This window comes from Chiloscyllium plagiosum, unplaced genomic scaffold, assembly GCF_037043375.1.
Source record: "Chiloscyllium plagiosum isolate Xiang-an unplaced genomic scaffold, Cpla_swu_hap1 HiC_scaffold_36, whole genome shotgun sequence".
Classification (NCBI taxonomy): domain Eukaryota; kingdom Metazoa; phylum Chordata; class Chondrichthyes; order Orectolobiformes; family Hemiscylliidae; genus Chiloscyllium; species Chiloscyllium plagiosum.
The window spans coordinates 94665-121640 of NW_028270174.1; the positions used below are offsets into that span (position 1 = coordinate 94665).

Below are 26976 nucleotides of genomic sequence, written 5' to 3' on the forward strand. Positions count from 1 at the left end.
GGTAGATGGGGTCTAACTCAATGTGTTTGTTGATAGAGTTCCGGTTGGAATGCCATGCTTCTAGGAATTCTTGTGCTTATCTAAGATGGATGCGTTGTCCCAGTTGTCCAATCAAGCTACTGGACCTATGTTTTACCACCCACTTCACCTTCAACAACAAAACCTATAGACAAACCAACAGAACACCCATGGGATCTCCGATATCAGGGTTCTTAGCAGAGGCAGTAATGCACAGACTCTAACAAACAGCTCTGCAAACCATCCAATGCAAGCTTTGGGTCCGCTACATGGGCAACACCTTTGTCATCACTAAATGAAACAAATTAGAGGAAACCTTCAAGACCATCAATAATACCCTTATTGGCAATAGATTCACTAAAGAGGAGGAAAACAACAACAAACTGCCATTCCTAGATGTCATAGTAGAGCAAACAGCCAATGGGGAACTTCAAACCAGCGTCCACAGGAAAACAACACATAGGGACCAAATATTGAACTACAGAAGCAATCATCCCAACATCTACAAACGAAGCTGCATTGAACCATTATTTCAACAAACCAACACACAGTGCAGCGCAGAGGAACTACGCAGAGGAAAATCACCTATACCAGGTATTCAAAAAGAATGGGTACCCAATGAACACAGTCCAGTGATTTCTGAGCAACAAATCCAAACAAACAGACAAAACACATCCAGAAGCCACTCTCTCCTACATCAAATACGCCTTGGAAATGACTGCCAGACTGCTCAGACCCCTTGGCATCAAGGTAGCCCACAAACCCACCAACACAGCAGCTAATTAACTTGAAAGACCCCATACAGACAAGCAAAACTAATGTCATTTACAAAATACCATGCAAGAACTGTAACAAACACTACATTGGACAAACAGAAAACTAGCCACCAGGATACATGAACATCAACTAGCCACAAAACGACATGACCCTCTCTCACTAATATCCTTACATACAGATAAGGAAGGATATCACTTCGACTGGGACAACACATCCCATCTTAGGACAAGCCAAACAGAGACATGCACAAGAATTCCTAGAAGCATGGCATTCCAGCCGGAATTCTACCAACAAACACATCGAATTAGACCCCATCTACCACCCCCTGAGAAAAAGGGCAGGAAAATAACATCACCAACCCAAAGAAATGCAAACATATAAAAAGAAAGCAGGAATCATGTACACTGCTTTGCCTGAGGCCCACTGAAGATGTTACCTAGTAGGGAGATGAAAGATCTGGAAATGAACCTTCCAGCTCAGCGAGCAAACCTACATCCAGAAGGGACAATATGTTCCAGCTGCATTGCCCAATTGACTAGAAGCCAGTAATTCTAAAGTATGGCTGTAAGGCGGAGAAGATTCAGGACTGATTTGAGGGGGAACTTCTCCCAAAGGATTGTGAAACTGTGGAATTCCCTGCCCAGTGAAACAGCTGAATCTACCTCGTTGCATGTTTAAGGCAAAGGTAGATTTTGAACAGTAAAGGAATTAAGGGTTATGGGGACAGTCGGGTAAATGGAGGTGAGTCCATGATCTAATTGAATGGGTGCAGCAGGCGAATTGTTATGTGTGTAATTCAGCATTTAACATTTTCTAAAATCATATTCCATTCTGTTTTATGTGGAATCTTAATGTCAGCACCTTACTTGCTGCTGGAATGAACAATTATTACTTTCAGTGTATTTTCAGAAGATAGCCCAACCAGTCGTTTAAAAACAGCAAAGTGATCTTTGCCATCTATTTGAAAATAAGAACATCAAGTCACAAATTCATATTCAAGTATTGCTTAAACAAAACATGGTGTTGAACCTTTTTGCCTTGCTGTCATTAATAACAAAGATAAGAACTTGAGAATTTCAAAGTTAGCTACAATTTACACCATATGAGGAAAGGTGCCAACTGGTTGCCAAGTCATCTGATTGGTTGTGATGTTGCCAAATGATATGCATCAGGGAGTTACTGCTTTCAATGTTTTTTATATTTTTAACACGTGTCATGCTAAATGGATTCCTGTTTTCTACAGATATTAGTGTTCCTGTGTGTGAACATATGCAGCTTCTAGAAAACGCATGTCAACTTTCTAATATTGAATTGGGTTTTCAGAGTTATTCTTAGCAACATTTGTAATTATCCAGCAATTGTTACTGAAGCACAGAATGACATTTAACTTTGGACCACATGTTTGGAAGCATGGGCTACTTGAACAAGGTCAGCATTCTGCGACTGTGAATAGGTGAATGGGCATGCTGTTTGACACAGTCTTCCTGGTATTGGAATATATCCTTATGCATCTAGCCTCATACCCTGGGCAACTGATAAATCACATTCAACATTTTTTTCCCTGCAGCGGTGATAACTCAGCCCTGTTATCAATGAACCAGCCACCTTGTGTCTATAATCAACTGGTGAAAGCATCTGGAGACAGACAGTTGAAGCAAAGTCTGGCAGAAGATTCTCGGATCATCTCAAACTGGTTGGCAGTCAGATAACTTGCTTGTTAAACAGCACCCACGCTTTCAAACTCTGCTTTCAAAACAACTCTCTCACACATTAGATTACAGTTTTAGTTAGTAGTGTTACACGTTGATAATTTATAATTCCATAATTCCTGGGCTGTAAATTTTCTTTGTTATTTTCCTTGTCCTCTTTGTTCTACATAGCTAGAGTCCAATTCCTTGTAATTAATTGTAATTCCTCTCCAAGTACAAAAACTTGGTCCATGCTTTCCATCTGGGTCTGAAATAGGAAACTTTGCATACTTCATAAAATCTTTTAACTTTTATGATGACTCTGGGAATTGCAGGTGTAATTGTCAGCACACTGCCGCAGTGACTCAGAATAAACATAAATTCTCAACTGGCATATCAAGGAAAGGGAGATCATTAGTCTGCTCCATTTACTGTGAATGTGGAACACATGCTCAGGACTAGTTCCACTCTCGGTCCAGGTCATGTTTGGTTCTGTAGTTTCAAAATCTTTAAGATCAACCTCAAGTGGTGTTTAATCTATCTAAAATTACCCTGGAGTGTAAAGTGTCAAAAATATTTGAGCAACAGATAAGACTAGCCATTTCACATTGATACAGTGAAACTACAGACTTTAGAACTTCAATAACTTCATGGATTGAATGAATCAGTAATAACTCTTTCTTGAATAAATAGTTTTCCTGAAAATGAAAGGGACAATAAGAAGTTGTGAAAAAGGAATTAAAAGTAACCTGCTGATTAACTATCTCTGGAAAGAAAGAATCAAAGGAACATAAACAAGCTCTTTCCTGGGAGGAAAGAGATAACATGGCTTATAGTTTGCTGCCTCATGAAAATGGGTAATTAAGACTGCCTGCAGAAGAAATATACTGAAGCAAAGGGGTTATTTGTAGGATGGACTGTTTTAAACAGACAACTAACCTGAATGCAACAAGAAAAAGGAGAGTTACTTCTGATATGAAATCAAGCTACAGACTTGAGGTCCACAAAAATGTAATCAATACTGGGAGGAAACAATCTTAAGGTTATCGATAACGTCACACCACAAACTTGAAAGAGAGAAAATTGTTTAAGAATCCAACATTCAAGGATTGAACCCTTTAGATCTTTTCTGGCTAACTTATAACTCTCAAACCCCCTAACTGAGCCTTCATGCCTCATCCTCACATAAGCCTTCTTCTTTCTCTTGACAAGAGCTTCAACTTCCTTAGTAAACCATGGTTCCCTCTCTCAACAACTACCTCCCTGATCATTTGGCTGATTATTTCATGGACTCAGCTCCACTGATCTGCCTGTTCATCTTTAATTCCTTTACTGTTCGAAAAACTTAACATTCAACGAGGTAGCCTCAACTGCTTCCCTGGGCAGGGAATTCCACTGATTCATAGCCCTTTGGGTGAAGAATTTCCTCCTCAACTCAATCCTATATCTGCTCCCCCTTATTTTGAGACAATGTCCCCGGTTCTACTTTCACCCAGCAGTGGAAACAACCTACCTGCTTGTATCTTGTCTATTCCCTTCATAATTTTACGTTTCTATAAGATTCCTCCACCTCTACCGCTCCATTCTTCTCATTTCCAATGAGTATAGTCTCAGTGTATTCGGTGTCTCCTCATAAGCCAACCTTCTCAACTCGGGAACTACCCAGTGAACCTCCTCTGCACCCCCCCCCTCCACATTGTGAGTATATCCTTTCTCAAGTAAGGAGACGAAAATTGCACACAGTACTAACAGAATCATAGCTAAATTCCACCATTAATCAGGTAATACCCAAGTTGAGTTGTGAGGCTTAACTTGCTTATTTGAGGGGTCTTATTTCGGTTGCCAAATACCATAAAGTTTAAATCAATGTTGCAGCATTTGTCTGTGGGATTTCTTAATAAGTAGCCAAATTAAAGGTAACTTCTGGTCATTTACCTACAACACTACTGTACAGAAAGAGCATATTTTTCAATAACAGGATACTTAATTTGAGCCATAACGTAGTTCATACTACCACACAAATGAGTAATGTAGTTTATCAGTTGCCCAGGATATGATGCTAGGTTTCCTTCATGTTTACAGTGGGTTTTGACACAGAGACTGGAGATCCCTTCCAAGCTGGGGAAGAACTGAACATTTCTCTCTCTCTCTAACGTATTCCCAACTCCAACTTGTTCAGTTACCTGAGAACCAATCCCAGTCTAAGGACTAGTGACCAGTTGCTATCCATGAGTGTGTCTCGGTCATTCGCCTGTCATTAATTGGTCATTAGCCCTTAGGCCAATCAAATTTTTGTTGCCATCAAAAGTTGCATCTGTCACACCCCATCAGCTCCAAATCATCTGCAGCTCAAACTCAAATTACTGCTTATTCAAAAAGTGATTACTAATGCTTTTTATGGTGTCAGGCAAATAGCTTTTCAAAACATTATCCATGTTTTCAAAACACTGCAAAACAGCTTTCTCATTTCCATTCACAATTTTTTCCTTAATGAAAACACAAAATAAAAAGATATGATCCTTAGAATTCTTTCATGGGATGAATCACAAAAAGCTAGCTCTCAAGTTTAACCGATAATAGGGAAGGCAAATGGACTGTTGGCCTTTACTTCAAAACGAATAGAGTATAAAAAAAGGAAGGTTTTGCTAAAACTATACAACATACAAATCAGAACTGTGAACAGTTTTAGTTGCCCCCTCAGTAAGACGGAGATGAGGAGGATTTTTATCTCAGTGTAGTGAATCTATCAAGACAGATTTTTAAATTGGCAAGAGCATCAAGGATTATGAAGATAAGGCATGAAAGTGGAGGTGAGCAAGTTTTCATCTCTGAATGGCAAAGCAGACTCGTTAGGCCAAATGGCGATAAGACATAGGAGCTGTATGTCTTACTATGCTTTTCCAGCTTCACATCTATTGACCGTGGGACAACAGATTGCTGGGGTAATGCCTCAACCAATCAGAGCTGACTTGAAAGCCTATCAGCAGCCTTTTCTCATGCAGGTGAAAAGTGCTTTTTTTGTTTGTCCTGATGAATAAAAGACAAAAAAGCTTTGAAATCAATACTCAAAATTCATACCTGAATAACTCATTTTATTGCAATCTAAATTGCTAAAACATATGAAAATAATAAAACCATACCTCCAAAGTTGCTCCAAATCACTGATTGCTTCCTTCTGCCGCCCATACTTCAACTTAAAATTGGCTGCTTCTCTGACTAGTGACAAATGAACCGGAGTGTTTGGCTAAATTTAAAAAGAAAATAATTCAAAGTGCCATATTAGAAGGTCTACTTTTGATACAGTATTTACTCTTTGAATCTAAGGAAAATATGAGGCAGTTTTGGGAAATTTGCATTAACTTTTTTTTAAATAATCTGGCTCTTTCCTGTGTATTAGCAATTGTATTTTGTACACCTGATATATTTTAGTTTGAATTAATACCATTCTGGTAGTGATGTGAGCTATTTCTTTATCTTGTAATTAACATTTTGCTGTCATATTCACATTTAAGTACACAAAAGATATTTACCTGGTGTTCTTGGTACCACTGGATAGCCTGGCAGAAAATCTCTATTGCACTATCAATATCTTCCTCATGGCTGTACATGGTAACCAACGCAGAAACCTGTTAACACATAATATTGCAATTCCATTGCTCAGAATTTAACTTGCAATTTCAGAATAGCTGCTCATCCTTCTTAGTGAAACTAAGAATTTCAGGCCAGGAAAGTCTCCAAGAACATCTTCAAAATAATTATTTTGGTGCACAACTGTTCACACAGCATGGAAGAGTGTTCACAAAATATAAATTATATCAATACCCTAATAATTAAACCTTCTTAGACATAATTACACAAAAATACAAACATATATACTGTACACATAAAAAACACTCAAAATGAAATCAAACCCTGCCACAAAAGTACCACTGAATCCACGACAGAATCTTATGCTCCAATTGGTTTCTTCCAGAAACCATAGACTTATCTTCAGTTCCATATTCTTTCTAGGATGTCCAGACATGCACCAAGTACTTGGACCAGTTTCCCCTGCCTACTCACCGTAAAACAAATTATTGTTTACTTCATACAACTATCGCAATGCTGCTGACTCTGTGGAACTGATGTATAAAATTAACGTATACAATCTGCACAAGATCCAGGCGTTGGAGATCACAAGGCACAGCACCAGCATCTGAACCAACAGCATTCAGAACTGAGAAAAGCTAGATTGAAGAAGCTTTCTACGTTGCTCAATTTTAGTGGCATTTTGCAGAATTGTTGACTATTTTGCCACAGAATGCAGTAGGAATTGCAAATTATTTTTAATATTTGGATTTAAGTAACACAACGTTCTCAGAGTAAGAAATAGGCAGATAAGTGAATGGTGATTAAGTTGTTAGACTGCATAGAAAACATCAGTTTAAGCATTAAACAATTTGCAAGCTGGTCTAGATAATTAAAGTCATCTCACATCCTAGATATTACTGAATTCTTTGTTCTCCATCTGCTTATGAACACAGTAAACTAGAAAGATTCCAACAAAGGAAGGTGTGTCAAATTTTCTTATGAAACACAATCCTGCACAAGCAATTCTGTTTTGATAATAGTGTTTGGTTCATCATGTGGGACCTGGACCAAGTAGAGGTGGAGATACCCTCCCTATTGGTAAAAGGGTCAAGCAACAGAGGAACTGATTAAATATGATTAGCAGAAAAACCATAGATAGCATGGGAAAAACATGGGCATTTAGTAGAGGCAAAATCAATTACGGCTTTCGAAAAGAAAATGGTAATTATCTGAAGAGAACAGATATGCAAGACTGTAGGGTAAAGGTAGGGGAGTAGATGAGCCGAGTGGCTGTCACAAAGAGCCAGCACAAACTTGATGTATAGGATGGCCTCCTTTTAAGATTCTATGATTCGACAAAAGCATTTGCTTGATTCAGATAGTCAGAGGTGCTTGAAGAACATTAGAACTGTTACATTACAGAGAACCAGAGGTCACAAAAAACACAACTCTGGCAAAAAGCAGCTCAGCAGAATTGCAGAATTTTTTTTTTAAAAAGGTGTTGCCCAGCGTTCTGATGAGGGAGTTGCCCAGCGTTCTGATGAGGGAGTTGCCCAGCGTTCTGATGAGGGATCTGATGAGGGAGTTTCAGAAGAAATCGTCTCTCTGGATAGGGGCGGGGAGGGAAATATATATCTGATGGTGGGGCCAGTTTGTAGGTGGAGGAAAATGATGCGGTGTAAACTGAGATCAACAAGATCCACCCCCACCCAAACCCCTCAACCCCAACCCCCCATTCAATCTTGTTAAGTTATTGGTTACAATTTATTTATTGGTTACAACTTGGATTCAGATTGAGAAAATACACAGCAATATAAAAAGTTAAAAATGAAAAAAATTTAAATCAAATTAAATAAGGATGGAGGGTCAGATGGTGCATTGTTTCTGCATGAGGTGGGAGCTGATGGACCCCATTGTGGTTCCCAGTGACCATGTCTGGAGAAAACGTTGGCCGCTGAAATAACTCTGGCTCAGAGTCGACGAGCTGGAGTCGGAGCTTCAAACATTGTGACAGAAACAACGCACCATCTGACCCTCCATCCTTATTTAATTTGAGTTATAAGAAGAGGCTGGATCAGATGGGATGTTTTTCAATGGAGCGTAGGAGGTCAAGATCCTATAGAGGTTTATAAAGTCAAGAGGGGTATAAATAAGATGAATGGCAAGTGCGTTTCCCCTAGAGTGAGGGATTTCAAATTCAAGGGACATATTTTTAGAGCGAGAAGAGCAAGATTTAAAAAAAGACGTGACAGTTTTTTTTTTAAACAGAGTGGTTCATGTGTGAAATGAACTTCCAGAGGAAGTGGTGAATGTGGGTACAGTAACAACATTTAAAAGACACTTAGATAAGTACATGAAAAAGAAATATTTGGAGGGAGCTGGGACTAGTTTAGTTTGGGATTATGTTCAGCACAGACTGGTTGGACGCAAGGGTCTGTTTCCATGCTGTATGACTCTATCAGGAGAAAGGCCTTCCTGAAGAAGGGCTAATGCCCGAAACGTCGATTCTCCTGTTCCCTAGATGCTGCCTGACCTGCTGCGCTTTTCCAGCAACACATTTCCATGTATGACTCTATCACCCTCCTTATAACTCAAACCCTCCAGTCCCAGCAACATATTATCGAAATGGTGACAGGTTGCAGAGCTCTGGGATGCAGAAGGATCAGAGTGTCCTAATGCATGAATCAGAGAAGGTTCAAACGCAGCTACAGCAGGTAATCAGGAAATCTAATACAAAAGCCGAGATCCAGGGGTCACTGCTTAAACAGCAAGAGTTACCAATTTATGAGGAGCAAATATTTCCTCAAAACGTTTGGAACATTCTTCCTGAAAAGGCTACTAGAAGAAAATTCTTTGAATGTTTGCAAGACAGGGCAACCTTCTGGAATCTCAATCCTGCTCACAGAGAGCAGTGTCTATGCCTCTAACTGTACTATCTCCAATTACAACAACATTTTTCTTCTCTTTCACCCCCCACTTGAATGGCTGCCTGCACCCGGGTGCTGCAATCAGTCAGCTAATCCTCCTGGCAGTCCCCATTCCCATCCACACAAGGAGCAAAACTCTTGAACCTGTTGGACAGGTCTACCTCCTGGATCCCTCTACCTGCCTCACTCACATTCACACATTCCTGTTCCTGACCACTGGCTGATTTCGAGTTGGTTAGTTTTAGGGGTGTAACTGTCTCCTGAAATACAGCGTCCTTCCAAGCCTCTCATCATCCTGACTTGGAACGAAATTACCGTTCCTTTATAGTTGCTGGGTCAAAGTACTGAAATTTCCTCAGAGCATTTCAAGTCTACGTACAGCACATGGAATTGCAGTGGTTTAAGAAGTCAGCTCACTACCACCGTCTAAAGGGTAACTAGAGATGGGCAATAAATGCTAGCCAGCAGCGATGGCCATGTCCCAGAGAGATAAAAAGAAAGCTTCATGAATCAGATCGGGTTTTATAACAACTGACAACTATAGCTATACAAAGTTCTGGTTGGACGACACATGGAACATAATGAATAATTTTTAGCACCAAATCTTAGGAAATATATGGCCTTACAGGGAGTACAGTATAGATTTTTGAAAATGATTTCTGGATTCCAAAGACAGATTACACCAAGCAAAACTGTATTCCCTGAAATTAAGAAGTTAAAGATGGTTTGAGCAAAGGTTTCAAGATATTAAGGGAAACCAGTAGAGTAGAGAGGAAAGCTATTTCCATTGGTTGAGGATTGCGAGGCAGTATCTACAAATTAGTAAGAATAAGAAATATATTGAGTGGTAGAAGTTTGGAACACACTTCCATAAACGACAACTAATGCTCAACCAATAGGAATTTAAACCTGAGGTTGCTTGATTTTTGCTAACCTAAGATATTAAAGAATATGAGGCCAAGAAGAATATACAGCATTAGGTTGCACAAGTGATTCTATTGTCTACCTCTGCTCCTGTGGATCACTAAATACACTGGTTACACATCTTAAAGCACAACATATCTCAATCACATCAGTTCGGACATTCAGAAACTGTGATGTCACTTGCACAAGTAATCCAGGGGCCCAGGCTAACGCTCTGAGGACATGCATTCAAATCCCACCATGGCAGCTGTTAAAATTTAAATTCAATGACTAAATTTCTAATCTCAGCAATGGCAGTGATTAAAAGTAATATCAATTGTTATAAAAACACATCTAGTTCACTCATGTCATTCAAGAAACAAAATCCGCTATCCTTACCTGATCTGGACTACAGGTAACTTTAGACCTGCAGCAATGTGATTGACTCTTATTTCCCTTCTGAACTGGCCTAGCAAGCCACTCATCTCAAATATAACTTGGGATTGGCAACAAATGCTGTCCTTGCTAATAATCCCCATTAGTTTTAAAATTACTGATTTTATAACTTACCATTCCTGGTTTATTTAACTTTTCATCAATTGATCTTAATATGTTGCAAGCTTTTGTAACGTGACCTTTAGAGAAAAAGCAAAATCACAAAGATACTTAAGAAATAGTTCAACATTAAGAAAACCACAAAACTTAGACTTACATTCCAGGACAACCTCCAAAAAAATACTTAACCAAATATCAAGAAATGAACTTTTATAATATCAATATGCCACAATACCAATATCTAAGGAAGGATACCAACCTTGGACCAAATATAATTGTGCTATTGTCATCTTAATTTCAACTGCACTTTCTGGATGCTGCTCCAAAACTTCCTTAAAGTTAAAATAAAAATTAAATCACTGATTAATAATTTATCTAACAACTCATTAGTAACCCATCTACTAAACAAACTTAGTAACAGGGAAATTTTAGGTTTAGAAACAATATGCTGCATATATAAACATGACAATCAATTTACAGATCTGTGCGCTCAGCTCATACACAAACACAGTTCCCTATTCCCACCTCCCGCACAGGTACACTTCACAATAAACAGCTCACACAAAGTCAACCACACTGCATTAATCTAGACTTGGACACAGGACAAAGGTATGGCCAACCATAACAATGATGCAAAAATTCCATCAGTGTTACTGGCTCAAAATCTGGAACAGTATCTAATAACATTTTGCAACGTTGTCACATGGGCTATGAGGTTCAAGACTTGCGCTCATCAACACATGCACAAGAGCAAATAGGGATGGTAAGTAACTTTTAAGCGTGGATCAAGTAAAAATGAGACATTACACCAGTCAGGTCTGGTCCTGAACTTTGAAAAATGTGCCTGAAGTAATGTTATGGATAAATCAAGGACACAAAGACTTATCAGTTAAACACTTACCTTGTTTTGTGCATGGCCTTTTTTATTCTTGGAGTTCACTGTCACATTTTTTATCTTTAGATATGTGCACTAACAATAGATAGACACCAAGGCTTGGTGTGAAGATATAACAATTAAAGTGATAGCGAATTATCCAGATTAGCTGTGAGTGGTTTGAGTTCCATTGAAACTGACTATTTAGTGGTTCTATGCAGTGATGCAATATGAAATAATAAAAACCTTTGATTTCTCTATCAAGTCAAAATCCCATATTTTGACTTTGCAATGCATGCACTGTTGAAGTCCCTGAGCAATAATCACCATGCAAGGTTTTTTCTACTTGAGCTTGAGAAATCTCCATAATAATAATCATGGACTGCTAGATTTTATAATTTGGCTTTTATGATAAAATCCCTACAGTGTGTAAGCAGGCAATTCAGCCTATCGAGTCCATATTGACCTTGTGAAAAGTATCGCACCCAGACCCACCTTCCTACCGTATCCCTTCAATCCTGCATTTAACATGGCCAATCCACCTAGCCAGTACAACCGTTAGGAAACTGGAGCACCTGGAGAAAACCCAAGCAGACATTGGGAAAATGTGCAAATATCACACAGACATGTGTCTGAGGTGGAATTGAAGCTGGGTACCTGGCTCTGAGGCAGCAATGCTAACCACTGAGCCACCGTGCCACCACCTTTAATGTTTCTCATAGTTTTACTCATCACATCTTTGGTAGCTCAGATCCCATGAAAAAGCCAATTTATAAGAGTTTATTACATCTTTCATAAACAGACTAAAGCATTTTATATACAATTCAGCATTTTTAACAACTGTTTTTGAAGTAACAAAGAGGATTGATGAGGGCAGAGTGGTAAATGTGATCTATATGGACTCAGTAAGGCGTGTGACAAGGTTCCCCATGGGAGACTGATGAGCAAGGTTAGATCTCATGGAATACAGAGAGAGCTAGCCATTTGGATACAGAACTGGCTCAAGGGTAGAAGACAAAGGGTTTTTTTTAAGAGGCCTGTGACCACTGGAGTGCCACAAGGATCGGTGCTGGGTCCACAACTTTTTGTCACTATATAAATGATTTGAATGTGAGCATAAGAGGTACAGTTTGTAAGTTTGCAGATGACTCCAAAATTGGAGGTGTAGTGGACAGCGAAGAAGGTTACCTCAGATTACAACAGGATCTTGATCAGATGGGCCAATGGGCTCAGAAGTGGCAGAAGGAGTTTAATTCAGATAAATGCGATGTGCTGCATTTTGGGAAAGCAAATCTTAGCAGGACTTATACACTTAATGGTAAGGTCCTAGGGACTGTTGCTGAACAAAGAGATCTTGGAGTGCAGGTTCAGAGCTCCTTGAAAGTGGAGTCGCAAGTAGATAGGATAGTGAAAAAAGCTTTTGGAATGCTTTCCTTTATTGGTCAGAGTATTGAGTACAGGAGTTGGGAGGTTCATGTTGCGGCTGTACAGGATTTCGTTTAGGCCACTGTTGGAATATTGCATGCAATTCTGGTCTCCTTCCTATCAGAAAGATGTTGTGAAACTTGAAAGGGTCAGAAAACAATTTACAAGGATTTTGCCAGGTTTGGGGGATTTGAGCTATAGGGAGAGTTGAATAGGCTAGGGCTGTCTACCCTGGAGCATCAGAGGCTGAGTGGTGGCCTTATAGAGGTTTATAAAATCATGAGGGGCACAGATAGAACAAATAGACAAAGTCTCTTCCTGGGGTGGGAAGGGCATAGGTTTAGGGTGAGGGGGAAAGATATAAAAGAGACCTAAGGGGCAACTTTTTCACAAAGAGGGTGGTACGTGCATGGAATGTGCTGCCAGAGGAAGTGGTGGAGGCTAGTACAATTGCGACATTTAAAAGGCATTTGAATGGGTAAAAGAAAGGAGGGTTTGGAGGGATATGGGCCAGGTGCTGGCAAGTGGGACTAGATTGGGTTGGGATATCTGGTCGGCATAGACGAGTTGGACCGAAGGGTCTGTTTCCGTGCTATACATCTCTATGACTCTATCACTCTAATAATCCACAAACAGCAAAAAGATAAATACACACAGCCTGCTTTCAGTCACATTCTCTACGTAAAATATGTATCGGATGCAAGAATAATCACTTTAAGTCAAAGAAGCTCAATCCATAAAAGCAACATCACTACAGGTGTGATTGAAACCACACTAAATCAAATTAATTATATCCTATGGTTCTACGTCTCCAAACTGACTTACCTCCAGGAGCTGAATAGCTTTGGTATGTTGTTTCTCACGGCAATATTGTGCTGCTTGAATTAATACTGGCAGTGGAGTCTGTGGATTCTGCTTCTGCAAACCTAAGGTTAGTTTTCGACACTGGTCTGCCTGAACACAAACAATGCACACTTTTTATTTCCAAGATTTAAAATCACATTGCCACTTATTAGAAAAACATAGATACAACACTTTAAGGACATTTCCCCACACCCCCCCCCCCAAAGTCATTTTATTTAACCAATAACGTTAAATGTAGTGATACATCTTTCGTGAAAGTCATAATTAGCAACTGCATATTGTCAAAAAAGGACAGTGAGAAGCCAAAAGTTGCTATACACATTGATAAGAATGACATAGTTAGGGAAAGGGTTAAGGCTTTGCAGAATGAATGTACAAAGTTAGGTAGGATGGTGAAATGCAGAACCTCAAAAGGAGTAGACGGTCTAATGAGGACAGGTTGAGCGGATTGGACCTGTGCTCATTGAAACGTAGAAGAATGAAAGGGTATCTTATTAAAACATACAAATTGTTCGGGATATACGCAGAAAAGTGGTTTCCCCTTGTGGGAGAGAATCTGGACTAGGGGTCATAATCCAAGAATAAATGATTACCCGGTAAGGACAGAGATGAGGAGGACTTTCTTCTCTCAAAGGTAGTGAATCTGTGGAATTCTGTAGAGAACTGTTTAGACAGGGTCATTAAATACGTTCATGTTACAGCTGTACAAAACTCTGGTGTGGCTGCACTTGGAGTACTGCGTACAGTTCTGGTCACCGCTTTATAGAAAGGATGTGGATGCATTGGAAAGGGTGCAGAAGAGATTTACCAGGATGTTGCCAGGTATGGAGGGTAGGCAGGTCTTATGAAGAAAGGCTGAGGGACTTGAGGCTGTTTTTGATAGAGAGGAGAGGGTTAAGGGGTGCCTTAACAGAGACATACAATATGATCAGAGGATTAGATAGGTTGGACAGTGTACAGATAGGTGGACAGTAAGAGCCTTTTTGCTCAGATGGTGATGGCTAGCATGAGGGGACATAGCTTTAAATTGAGGAATGACAGATACAGGACAGATGTCATAGGTAGGTTCTTGACTGAGAGAGTAGTAAGGGCGCGGAATATCCTGCAACAGTAGTAGCCTCGCCAAATTTAAGGGCATTTAAATGGTCATTGGATAAATATATGGGTGTTAATTGAATAGTGTAGATTAGATGGGTTTCAGATCAGTTTCACAGGTTGGCACAACATCGAGGGCCGAAGGGCCTGTACTGCGCTGTATTGTGCTATATTCAAAGTGTAGTTAGACAGATTTTTAATCAGTAAAGGAATCAAGGGAAAAGGCAAGAAAGTGCAGTTGAAGATTATCAGATCAATGATTATCTCACTGAATGGCAGAGCAGACCAGATGGGCTGAATGGCCTACTTTCCCTATTTCTCCTTATGGCTTGCTACCCCAGCATGATTCTGGTAAACCTTTGTTACACTCAATCCACAGACACAATGTCTGTTCTAAGATAAGGAGACTGAAACTACACACAATACACCAGATGTGCTCTCATTAAGACTACAGGGTTGGCCTGTACCTGGCCACAATAGATTGGCCCATGTCTGTTAACACAAAATTACTGATAGGTAGAAAGTAGAATCAATCAGCAGGATTTAAAACAAAATGGCAGACAGATACTAAGCAAAACAGCCTGCTCAGACACAGCAAAACATAAAACCAACATTGAACAAAGCACTCCCAAGGACAGTAAAATGGAACCAGCCTTTCCCCATTTGAAACAGTTCTGCTAAGATCTGAGATTTGATAAATGATTAATTCCAGCAACATTAAATGAAAGGGTAATTTTCCCAGTAAATAAACAAACACCAGGTGCAAAATATTATCTACCAGCTCCGTAAACAGCTAACAGAACAACATCTCAAGCTATTTTGCATTAAATGTTCCTTTGAAATTAATAACCTATATTATTAAGCGATAGGTTCTAGTTAAAGGTTCTTCAGAATCATTGGGGCAGTTTTCAACATGAAAATAGATACACATAACCAATGATTAATAAAGGTATTAAAGGAAAAGCATTTAGACCCAGATGCGAAGTTAACCAGCTTTAGGAAATGACTTTTTTTACGCCCTGAACATCCCACAACTAACTTTAGCAAAAATGATTACAAATCTTTTAGCAATTAGCTAAAACTACTGTCTTATGTATTTTCACATAATTAAGATGGTGGGAAATATAAGAGGACTAACTGAATTTGATAAAGGCAGCACATAGAATTTCTACTGTCCAGACTGATACAAAGTATTTATTCAACTCCTCTGACATTCCCTCGTTCGCCAATACTATTTCCCTATCCTTATTCTCTAAAGGGTTAACTTCACTTTTATCTCCTCCCTCTCAAAACTTGTGTTCGCCAACATTTTTGGGATGTTATTTTTGTCCCCTCCTTTATGAAGACAGAAACAAAATGTATTTAAAATGGGTCTGCAATCTCCTTGTTCCCCATTATAACTTACCCTGTTTCTGACTGTAAGGATACTAATGAACACAATTCCATTTTAGAACTAACAACAATGGATTCAAGGTTGCCATTAGGTAACTTTTTATTCCAGATGTATTTCAATCCAAATTTCACCACTGTAGGATTCATACGTCTGCCCCTACAGCATTATCTGGATCTCAGAATTACTTGGCCACAACTTCCTAATTTGGGCTCAATGCTCCACATTTTAAAGCCTCGGATCCCAAATGTTTCAAACATTTTGTCAATCTACCCTGCCACTTATGATTTGTGGACTTGTGCATATTTAATCCCAAATTGCTCTTTTCCTGCTTCAATTTAAGAAATGTGTTAAATAAGAAATGCACATGTACCTCTACAGCATAGAAGAGAAATGCAATAAGATGAACAGTACATGACCTGCAACTTTTCCTCCAGATCATGCACCATCACTTGGAACTATATCACTGTTCCTTCATTGTTGCTGGGTCAAAACCCTGGAATTCCCTTCTTAACTGGACTTAGTGTTTCCCACAAAGACTGCAGCAGGTCACTATTACCTTTTAAAGCAATTAGGGATACAAGACAGATGCTGGCCAAGCCAGAAATACCCACATCCTGTGAAATTTAAAAAAAAAACACATTTTATAATCCGTATACACCAACGCTTCCTGGTGCAAAACCAAATTTTACCTTCATTTTCCCTCTGTTCCTATTGTTGATTTGCTAAGTATGGTGGGCTGACACTTTAAGATCTGATCACTTAACAACTTAATCTAACTTGCTGCTGCACAGTGAACGCCTCTTCAATAAAGCTCCTGCTGTTGTTAAAACATTTCGGTCTCCTGGCCATTGCTGAAACCTGACAATTTCTTTTACTCCAAGAGCTCTAACTTTGCTTATATGTTTGTTCCTCAATACTTCACCAAATTACATTGCAAGTCCAAATAAACACACCAATCACACTATTGTCAACTCTCTCCTCATTTTAAAAAAAAGTTAAACATGATTTCCCCGTACAAATCTGAAACATAATAAAAGTTGATCCAAATTGTCCATGGGGGGCTTTTAATTTTATCCTGAGCTACAATTTCTAAATGCTTTCCCACCTCCAAGGTCAAGGTCTTTTTCGGTCAACTTTGGGAAAGTTTAGATGTGCAATAGGTTTAAAGCAGGATAACAGGAGGATGGATTAAAACAAAACTTGTACTAGCTTAAATCTTCTACATTTGCTACTTTTTGCTTTTCTCAAAGATCAATGACCTGAAATGTTCAACTTGTATATTTATCTGGATTGGCTACCAACATTATGCAACAATCACAGTCGTGTCAACAGTTTAGCAAACATTCAGTCAGCACCAATTTGTCACTAGTGAAGTGGACAAATCTTTGGGGAAAAAAGAAACTTTTTGAGTTATCAGGTAGTTGTGGTGATGGGATGCTTATTTAGGAAACAGAACATGTTCAATTACCTGATTTGTATGCATAGCCAACAAAGCCTTGTTGAATTCAACAATTTGTAGCTGTTTCTGAGTGAGTTTATGTTCCACACCTTCTGTGTTGGTCAATTTTACTTTCTTCTTGGAATCAAACACATTTTGGTCCTACAAAAGACAGTTTCAGTTTGGATTATAAGCTTTCAGCTTAAAGGCATGAAGCTACAAAGAGAACACTTTTGATGCGATGCAACTGAAGGGTAGAAACAATAGAAAAGTATCTCACAATACCCATTCAATCTTGACAGTAACCGCATCAACTCATTATGTTTAGTTTTTATTCACTATGAAACAACTTTTTTCTTTATACTTCACTCCATATGCTTTCCAGAGCATAGAAACACAGAAAAAAGGCAAGTCGCTTGGCCCTTCACGCTTGCTCTGTTATTCATTATCATTATGGCTGACCATCTAACTCGTATCCTATTCCCGCTTCCCCCCCCCCCAACCCTTTGGTCCCTTTAGCTCATGTGCTATATCCAATTCTTTATTAGAATTGTACATTTTTTTGTTTTTAACTGCTTTCTGTGGTAGCAAGTTCTACAAGCTTGTCACTCTCTGAGTGAAGAAGTTGCTCTTCATCTCAGTCCTAAATATTTACCTCATATCCTCAAAGCGTGACTTCTGGTTCTGCACTTTGCCCACTATCAGAAACATCCTTCCTACATCTACCTTGTCCATCCCTGTTAGAATTTTACAAGGTTGCTATGATCCTTCTTCATTCTTCTAAACTCCAGCAAAAATGATCCTAACCAATTCAAATTCGCAAACATCAGTCCTTTCATTCCAGGATTCGGGCTGGTAAACCTTTGCTGTACTCCTCTACACAGAAAGAACATCCCTCCTCAGATAGAGATCAAAACTGCACACAATATTTCAGAATCTTATATAATTGCAGCATGACATCCCTTCTCCTGTCCGCAAATCCTATTGCTATGAAGGCCAACATTTCATTTACCTTCTCTACAACCTGCTGCACCTGCATGCTTATACCAGTCGCTGAAGGTATAAGTGTTCTCCATTCTCAGTCAGTTGATAATTCCCAAATGGAAAACCTCATATTTAGTCAAATTATACTTCACCTGATATGCATTTGCTCAGCTTGTCCAAATCACATCTCTGCATTCTCCTCATAAGCTCACCTGCCCACTTAGCTTTGTGTCATCTCCAAATTTGAAGGTATTACATTTAGTTTCCTCATCCAAATCATTAACATATATTGTGAAAAGCTGGGGTGTCAGGATTGATCCCTGTACTCCAATAGTTACTGCCTGCCATTTGGAAAAAGATCCTTTTATTCCACTTTTTGTTTTCTGTTTGCCAACCAATTCTTTTTTTATCCATCTCAATACACTACCCCAATCCCATGAACTTTCACTTTTTACATTAGTCACTTATGTGGGACTTTGTCGAAAACATTTTGAAAGTCTAAATAAACTACATCAACTGGTTCCACTTCATCAACACTACCAGTTAAATTCTGGAAGAATTCTAGTAATTTGTCAAGCACGATTCCCTCTTTGCAAATACATGCTGATTGTCCGATCAGGCCACTTTGAACCCTATAATAGGCAAATCATTGAAATTCTGGAAAAAGCCTGGTTAAGGTTTGGTATTACGTTGATAATTAAATATCAACAGACATTCCTTAAAGTTGAGCCTGAACATGGACTCATGGATAAAGTACCTTGTTGAGGGTGATGATATTATTGGCAGTTACAGCAAGCAGTCCAACATCGGAGGGCCTTCAAAAGAGGAACAAAACTTAGACATGACTCCAACTCAGGAACATATTTTTAAACATTCTAAATATATGATCCCAACTTTTTATTGCTTACTTCAACTTTATCACTTGATTGTAAAGTTGCAAAGCATCATCATTCCACCCCTGGAGTTGCATAACATAAGCCATCTGAGCATGAATTATTGCCAGTTCAGCATCAATCTCTTCATCGCTTATATCCTATAAATGAAATGGATTATCAGTACATTAGAATTGCGTGTGTTCAGGAGGAAAATATATTCACCTTTTGAAATTAAAAATCAACATTTGGAAACTTTTTACAGAATGTACATTCTCAGCAAAGATTAGATTAGATTACTGTTTAGATTACTTAGTGTGGAAACAGGCCCTTCGGCCCAACAAGTCCACACCGACCCTCTGAAAAGCAACCCACCCAGACCCATTCCCCGACATTTACCCCTTCACCTAACACTACGGGCAATTTAACATGACCAATTCACCTAACCTGTACATATTTGCACTGTGGGAGGAAACCGGAGCACCCGGAGGAAACCCACGCAGACATGGGGAGAAAGTGCAAACTCCACACACAGTTGCCCAAGGTGGGAATTGAACCCGGGTCTCTGGCGCTGTGAGGCAGCAGTGCTAACCGCTGTGCTGCCGTGCCGCCTCAAGTGTCACATAACTGTTAGGATCCCAGATTTTATGTCACAATCCAGCCTGGGACCAGTTATCCAGAGAAATGAGAGTAGCAAGGCATTTAATGAGAGAATAAACCAACAATATTCCATCATTTTGAACAACCAACAATACTGTTACGATGCAGTAATAAAGTTATAACAGTAATACAAACACACACAACTTGCATTCTAACTTCCAGTTAGAACCAACCCAAGGTAAATAATGGCTCACAGACACACTGTAGTTGATCACCCACAGAGCACATCAAATGGCAACTGTGATAAAGACAAATCCTCACCAGATTTCTCATCAGTCATCCAGATGATAATGACACTCAGGATCCCAGTGCCTTCATTTTCAATGACCCAGCCTGGGAAGTCCCTTCAAAGCTCACATTCTGATAGTTCACTCTCCAATCAGGGCTGCACTTGCCTCTATTCTGGAAATTGCACTCCAGGACCTATTTAAAGGCACATCAGTTTATCTGTAGACAGCTAACCTCACTAAGCTGGTACTTTCTCTGCTTTTCTCTGAGCTCGAACCTTGCTCAGCTGCACAATGCCATTACGGCTTATTGACTCCCTTCACTTTTGCTCTCAGCCAAACGGAGCTATTAATGACCTCTAGCCTTTTACAGCTCCCACAGCTGCCAGGGCTTTTCCTGAACCCTAACAGCAAAATCCAGTATGCTTCCCAACTCCACATACATCTTCCGAGTCCTAACAGCTTGGAGCAGCACTTTATTGGGATGCAGCCTCTTATTTCTGTGCCTCAGCACCTAACTAACAGCTATGACCTTATATTTGACTGCTTCCATCCAAATATCTAAAACTGACTGTTCAGTAATCTTGGAATTGTTGAGTGGCCTGTTGAAAACTTTGTCTGGATTAGAGTGGTGCTGGAAAACAAGCCCCATTGTTATTAATAAGAAATTTTGAATGTAACCAACAAAACCAATATGTAAATGCAGCAAACTGTTTTAACTTCTAAATGTTGCAAAATTCAGATGGCTGGCTTGCACAGTGCAAGAATTAATACAAAAAGAAAATGTCATCACACAATGAATCAGGATATGCCATATTGTTGCACAAATGCTTTCAAAGTTTCAACCAGTAAACCAATCCTGCATGTAATATCCAGTAAAAGTTCAGGTAGACTATCAAATATTGTTCACATTGTCACTGGTACCAACACTCCCACAATTTCCAATGCAACCGGTGCACCTGCAAGCTGAGATTATTATGGCCCTTGTTCCAAAGTAATATATCGCTAGCATATTTTAGAATTAGAAAAGAAAGCAATAGGGATAAGGATCACATAATGAAGTAACAAGGGGTGAGTTGAAGGGGAATTTCCAATCTACCCCAAATGACACCAGATGGAAGCACAGTATCTTTCTAAAATTAAAAAATTCCAAGGGATTGCCTGCAGTTAGGGAAGTTTCAAAGTAGCAGCAACAGGAGATCCTGCTGTGAAGGCAGCGTGTGGAAGCAGTTGTGCACAAAAGTCAAAGTCAAAAAACATGTAAAGGGTTAAATGAAATACTAATACTGGAATATTTGGAAAACAATTCATACTACTGTAGGCAAACAAAATAACAATTTGTCAATTATAAATTAGAAACACTTTAGAGCACTCAAAAATGTCAAAATCAAGGCTGCTTTTCGTAAACATAATTTACAATCTAAAAATATTTGCCTTGCATCTAAATTGAAAAACCTGCACCAAAAAAAGTATTGAAGCATATTTTGTTTAAAGTTTTCTATCAAACATACTTCTTATTTGTAACTTTTTGATCATCCTTTTTTAAAGGGTGATCCTCTTTGTTGGTATGTGGTCTCATGGATGCCGGCAGCACTTCAACGGGCATCACTTGCTGGGAGCACCACACAATAAAACAGGTATCCTTCAGAGATACCTCTCAGCCTAATCCAACAATGCTAAGAACAATTATTGCACCTTATCAAGATACACCAATTCTCCAGGAAAAGGAATGAAACCATGGACCTTCCTATCAATACCATGGCATGAGCAATACATTGAATAGAAGGTTCTTTCATTCTTAAGGGACCTTCATAAAATTGACACAAAAGTACAACACTGCATTCCTGTTGGAAAAATATTGTAAACCATCTTGTTTATTTCTGAGCTGAAAGAATTTGAGACCCAAGTTGCCTTCTGTGCCACTATTATGGAGAGAACCTATATCAATCTACACTAAAATCAATATATTTTAGTCAGTCTAAGATCACTACTTTGAAATACTCACAGTATCCTCTGAATAAGACTGTCGACAGAGTTCTGAAACAAAAAATCATATGATGAATACAAGACTCAATTTTTATTGACTCCTACTTGTGCTCAGTACTTTGTTGGGTTTTATTGTTATTTTTAATGTTATAACACACATGATTCATTTATCAATTTGTAGCAAATTAGTGACAGCGTTAATGCCATGAGACTAACATTCCAGGCTAATGATCTGGGAACTTGGGTCCAAATCCCACCACTGTAACTGGTGGAATTTCTTTTTTAATTAGCCCAAGGGATGTGGGCTTCAATAGCTGGCCTGTCTGTAGTTGCCCTGACAAAGGTAACAGTGAACTGGCTTCTTGAACTGCTGTAATCCATGTGCTGTAGGGATGGAAAGGGAACTAGCAGACAGTACAGGGATCACTTGTGGCTGTTCCTTTCAATAACAAGCATACCATTTTGGATACTATTTGGGGGGGGAGGGGGGGGGACAACTTATCAGGGGCAAGCCATGGGGTACAGGTCTCTGGCACAGAGTCTGTCCCTGTTGCTCAGAAGGGAAGGGGTGGGGGGGGGGGGTAGGAGGAGGAAAGAGAAGAGAAGAGCAGAGCATTAGTCATTGGGGATTCCATAGTTAGGGGGATATATAGGAAGTTCTGTGGGAACAAGAGACACTCATGTTTGGCATTTGCCTCCCAAATGCCAGGGTTCGTGATGTGTCTGATCATATTTTCTAGATCCTTGAGGGGGAGGGGGGAGCAGAAAATGTGTTGCTGGAACAGCGCAGCAGGTTAGGCAACATCCAGGGAACAGGAGAATCGACGTTTCGGGCATAAGCCCTTCTTCAGGAATGAGGAAAGTGTGTCCAGCAGGCTAAGATAAAAGGTAGGGAGGAGGGACTTGGGGGAGGGGCGTTGGAAATGCGATAGGTGGAGGGAGGTCAAGGTGAGGGTGATAGGTCAGAGTGGGGTGGGGGCGGAGAGGTCAGGAAGAAGATTGCAGGTTAGGAAGGCGGTGCTGAGTTCGAGGAATTTTACTGAGACAAGGTGGGGGGAGGGGAAAATGAGGAAACTGGTGAAATCCGAGTTCATCCCTTGTGGTTGGAGGGTTCCGAGGCGGAAGATAAGGCGCTCTTCCTCCAACCGTCGTGTTGTTGTGGTCTGGCGATGGAAGAGTCCAAAGACCTGCATATCCTTGGTGGAGTGGGAGGGGGAGTTGAAGTGTTGAGTCACAGGGTGGTTGGTTTGGTTGGTCCGGGTGTCCCAGAGGTGTTCTCTGAAACGCTCCGCAAGTAGGCGGCCTGTCTCCCCAATATAGAGGAGTTGCCTGACCTGCTGCGCTTTTCCAGCAACACATTTTCAGCTCTGATCTCCAGCATCTGCAGACCTCACTTTCTCCGGGGAGGGTGAGCAGCCCCACATAGGCACTAGTAACATAGGTAGGAAAAGGAATGGGGATCGAAGGCAGAAATTCAGGGAGCTACGGTGAAAGCTTAGAGCTAGAACAAGGTTATCATTTCTGGTTTGTTAACCGTGTCACGTGCTAGCCAGGTGAGGAATAGGAAGAGAGGGGAGTGGAACATATGGCCACAGGGATGGTGCAGGAGGGAGGGTTTCGGATACCTGGATAACTGGGACTCATTCTGGGGTAGGTGGGACCTCAAAACAGGATGGGCTACACCTAAATCAGAGGGGTACCAACATCCTGCGGTGGAAATTTGCGAATGCTCATTGAGAGGGTTTAAACTAATTTAGCAGGAGTATGGAAACCTAAATTTTAGTTCCAGTGTCTAGGAGGTTGAGAGTAGTGAGGTCAGAAGTAAGGTTTTAAGGTTCTGAGTGCGCACTGGCAAGCAGGAAGGTGATTTGAAGTGTGTCTACTTCAACGTCAGGGAACCTTGATAACTATGTCCCTGTCAGGCAGGAAGGAAGTGGTCGAACGAGGTAGCCATGGTTTACTAAAGAATTTGAATTTCTTGTCAAGCGGAATAATTAGTCTTATGTTAGAATGACATGTGAAGGTTCAGTTAGGGCACTTGAAAGTTACAAGTCAGCCAGGAAAGACCTAAAGAGAGAACTAAGAGGAGCCAGGAGGGGACATGAGAAGTCGTTGGCAGGTAGGATCAAGGACAACCCTAAAGCCTTCTATAGGTATATCAGGCAGAAAAGAATGACTAGAGTAAGATTAGGGCCAATCAAGGACACTAGTGGGAAGTTGAGTGTGGAGTCCAAAGGGATAGGGAAAGCGGTATATGAAGATTTTTCATCAGCATTCACAGTGGAAAAAGACAATGCTGTCAAGGAGAATACAGAGATACAAGCTACTAGACTAGATGGGATTTAGGTTCACAAGGAGGAGGTTTTAGCCAATCTGGAAAGTGTGAAAAATAGGTAAGTCCCCTGGTCTGGATAGAATTTATCATAGGTTTATAGGAGATTGCAGAGCCTTTAGCTTTGATCTTTACATCATTTTCTACAGGAATTGTGCCAGAACACTGGAGGATAGCAAATGTTGACCCCTTGTTCAGGAAGGGGAGTAGAGACAACCCTAGTAATTATAGACTAGTGAGCCTTACTTCAGTTATGGGTAAAGTGTTAGAAAAGGTTATAATGGATAGGATTTATGATCATCTAGAAAGGAATAAGTTGATTAGGGATAGTCAACAAGGTTTTGTGAAGGGTAGGTTGTGCCTCACAAACCTTATTGAGTACTTTGAGAAGGTGACCAGACAGGTGGATGAGGGTAAAGCGGTTGGTGTGGTGTATATGGATTTAGGTAATGCCCATGGTTCCCCACGATAGGCTACTGCACAAAATACGGACGCATGGGATTGAGGGTTGGATCAGAAATTGGCTAGCTGAAAGAAGACAGAGGGTGGTGGTTGATGGGAAATGTTCATCCTGGAGTGCAATTACTCATGGTGTACCGCAAGGATCTGTTTTGGGGCCACTGATATTTACCATTTTAATAAATGACCTGGATGAGGGTGTAGAAGGATGGGTTAGTAAATTTGCGATGACATTAAGGTTGGAGGTGTGGTGACAGCGAAGTAGGTTCCCTCAGATTACAACAGGATCTTGATCAGATGGGCCAATGGGCTGAGAAGTGGCTGATGGAGTTCAATTTAGCTACATATGAGGTGCTGCATTTTGGGAAAGCAAATCTTAGCAGGACCAATACACTTAATGGTAAGGTCCTAGGGAGAGATGCTGAACAAAGAAACCTTGGAGTGCAGGTTCATAGCTCCTTGAAAGTGGAGTCGCAGGTAGATAGGATAGTAAAGAAGGCGTTTGGTATGCTTTCTTTTATTGGTCAGAATATTGAGTACAGGAGTTGAGAGGTCATGTTGTGGCTGTACAGGAAATTGGTTCAGCCACTTTTGGAACAGTGCACGCAATTTTGATCTCCCTCCTTTCAGGAGAATGCTGTGGAATTTGAAAGGGTTCAGAAAAGGTTTACAAGGATGTCGCCAGGGTTGGAGAATGTGAGCTATAGAGGGTGGTTGAGTAGGCTGACCCTGAAGTGTCGGAGGCTGAGGGGTGACCTCATTGAGGTTTATAAAATCATGAGGAGCATGGATAGGATAAATAGACAAAGTGGGAGAGTCCAGGACTAGAAGACATAGGTTGAGGGTGAGAGGGGAAAGATAGAAAAGAGACCTAAGGGGCAATAGTTTCACTCAGAGTGAGATACGTCCATGTAATGAGCTGCCAGAGGAAGTGGTGGAGGCTAGTACAATTGCAACATTTAAAAAGCATTTGGATGGGTATATGAATAGGAATGGTTTGGAGGGATATGGGCCAGGTGCTGGCAGGTGGGACTAGATTGGTTTGGGATATCTGGTTGGTATGGACGTGTTGGACCAAAAGGTCTGTTTCCATGCTGCACATCTCTATGACTGCAGAGTTTGGATCTAATCTGTTGGTTGTGAATCACTTAGTGGTGTCTACCACTTGCTGCTTATGCCTTTTGGTAGCTTCATTAGATCGATGCCTCATTTATAGATATGCCTGATGCTGCTCCTGACATGACTATCTTACTGTTCATTGAAACAGGGTTGATCCTCTGGCTTGATGGTAATGGCTGAGTGGGGTATATGCTGAGACATACGGTCACCGATTGTGCTGGAGTACAATTCTGCTGCTCTTAGTGGCCCACAGCACATCATGGATGCCCAGTCGAGAGTTACTAGATCTGTATGAGGTCTGCCCCATTTAGCACAGTGATAGTGCCACACAAAATAATGGAGGTTATTCTCAATGTGAAAGCGGAACTTCGTCTCCACAGCGGTCACTCTTACTGATAGTTGCATGGACAGAGCATCTGCATTGACAGATTGGTATGGTTGAGGTCAAGTATATTTTTCTCTCGTTTGTTCCCTCCCTGTCTGCTACACACAGTCTAGCAGCTATGTCCTTTAGGATCCACCAGCTCAAACAGTGGCACTGCAACCGAGCCACTCTTGACAAAGGACTTTGAAATCTTCCACCGTAACTCATCCTCGCCACTGTTAGTGCTGCCTCCAAGTGTTGTTCCACATGGCTGAGTATCAATTCATCAGCCAGTATGCACTAATCAACAGGAATTCATTGCCCTTGTTTAACCTGAAGCCATGAGATATCATAGAGTCTGCAGTCAACAATGAGGACTCAAGGCAATTCCCACCTGAATGCATATCACCATGCCACCACCTCTGCCAGGTTTGTCCAACCAGTGA

At 40.4% G+C, this 26976-nt stretch overlaps 1 protein-coding gene across 1 annotated transcript in view; it reads right to left on the reverse strand.

The window, feature by feature from the left end:
- Window positions 1-26976, reverse strand: part of srp72 (signal recognition particle 72) — a 75171-nt gene that overhangs the window by 25340 nt on the left and 22855 nt on the right. The window contains exons 5-13 of the mRNA XM_087979826.1: window positions 22276-22307; window positions 19420-19544; window positions 19269-19326; window positions 17558-17689; window positions 13563-13691; window positions 10698-10770; window positions 10454-10518; window positions 6014-6109; window positions 5624-5727 (exon numbers count right to left, since the gene is read on the reverse strand). Coding sequence (XP_087835952.1) covers window positions 5624-5727; window positions 6014-6109; window positions 10454-10518; window positions 10698-10770; window positions 13563-13691; window positions 17558-17689; window positions 19269-19326; window positions 19420-19544; window positions 22276-22307 — 814 coding nt within the window. The remainder of the gene's footprint in view (window positions 1-5623; window positions 5728-6013; window positions 6110-10453; window positions 10519-10697; window positions 10771-13562; window positions 13692-17557; window positions 17690-19268; window positions 19327-19419; window positions 19545-22275; window positions 22308-26976) is intronic.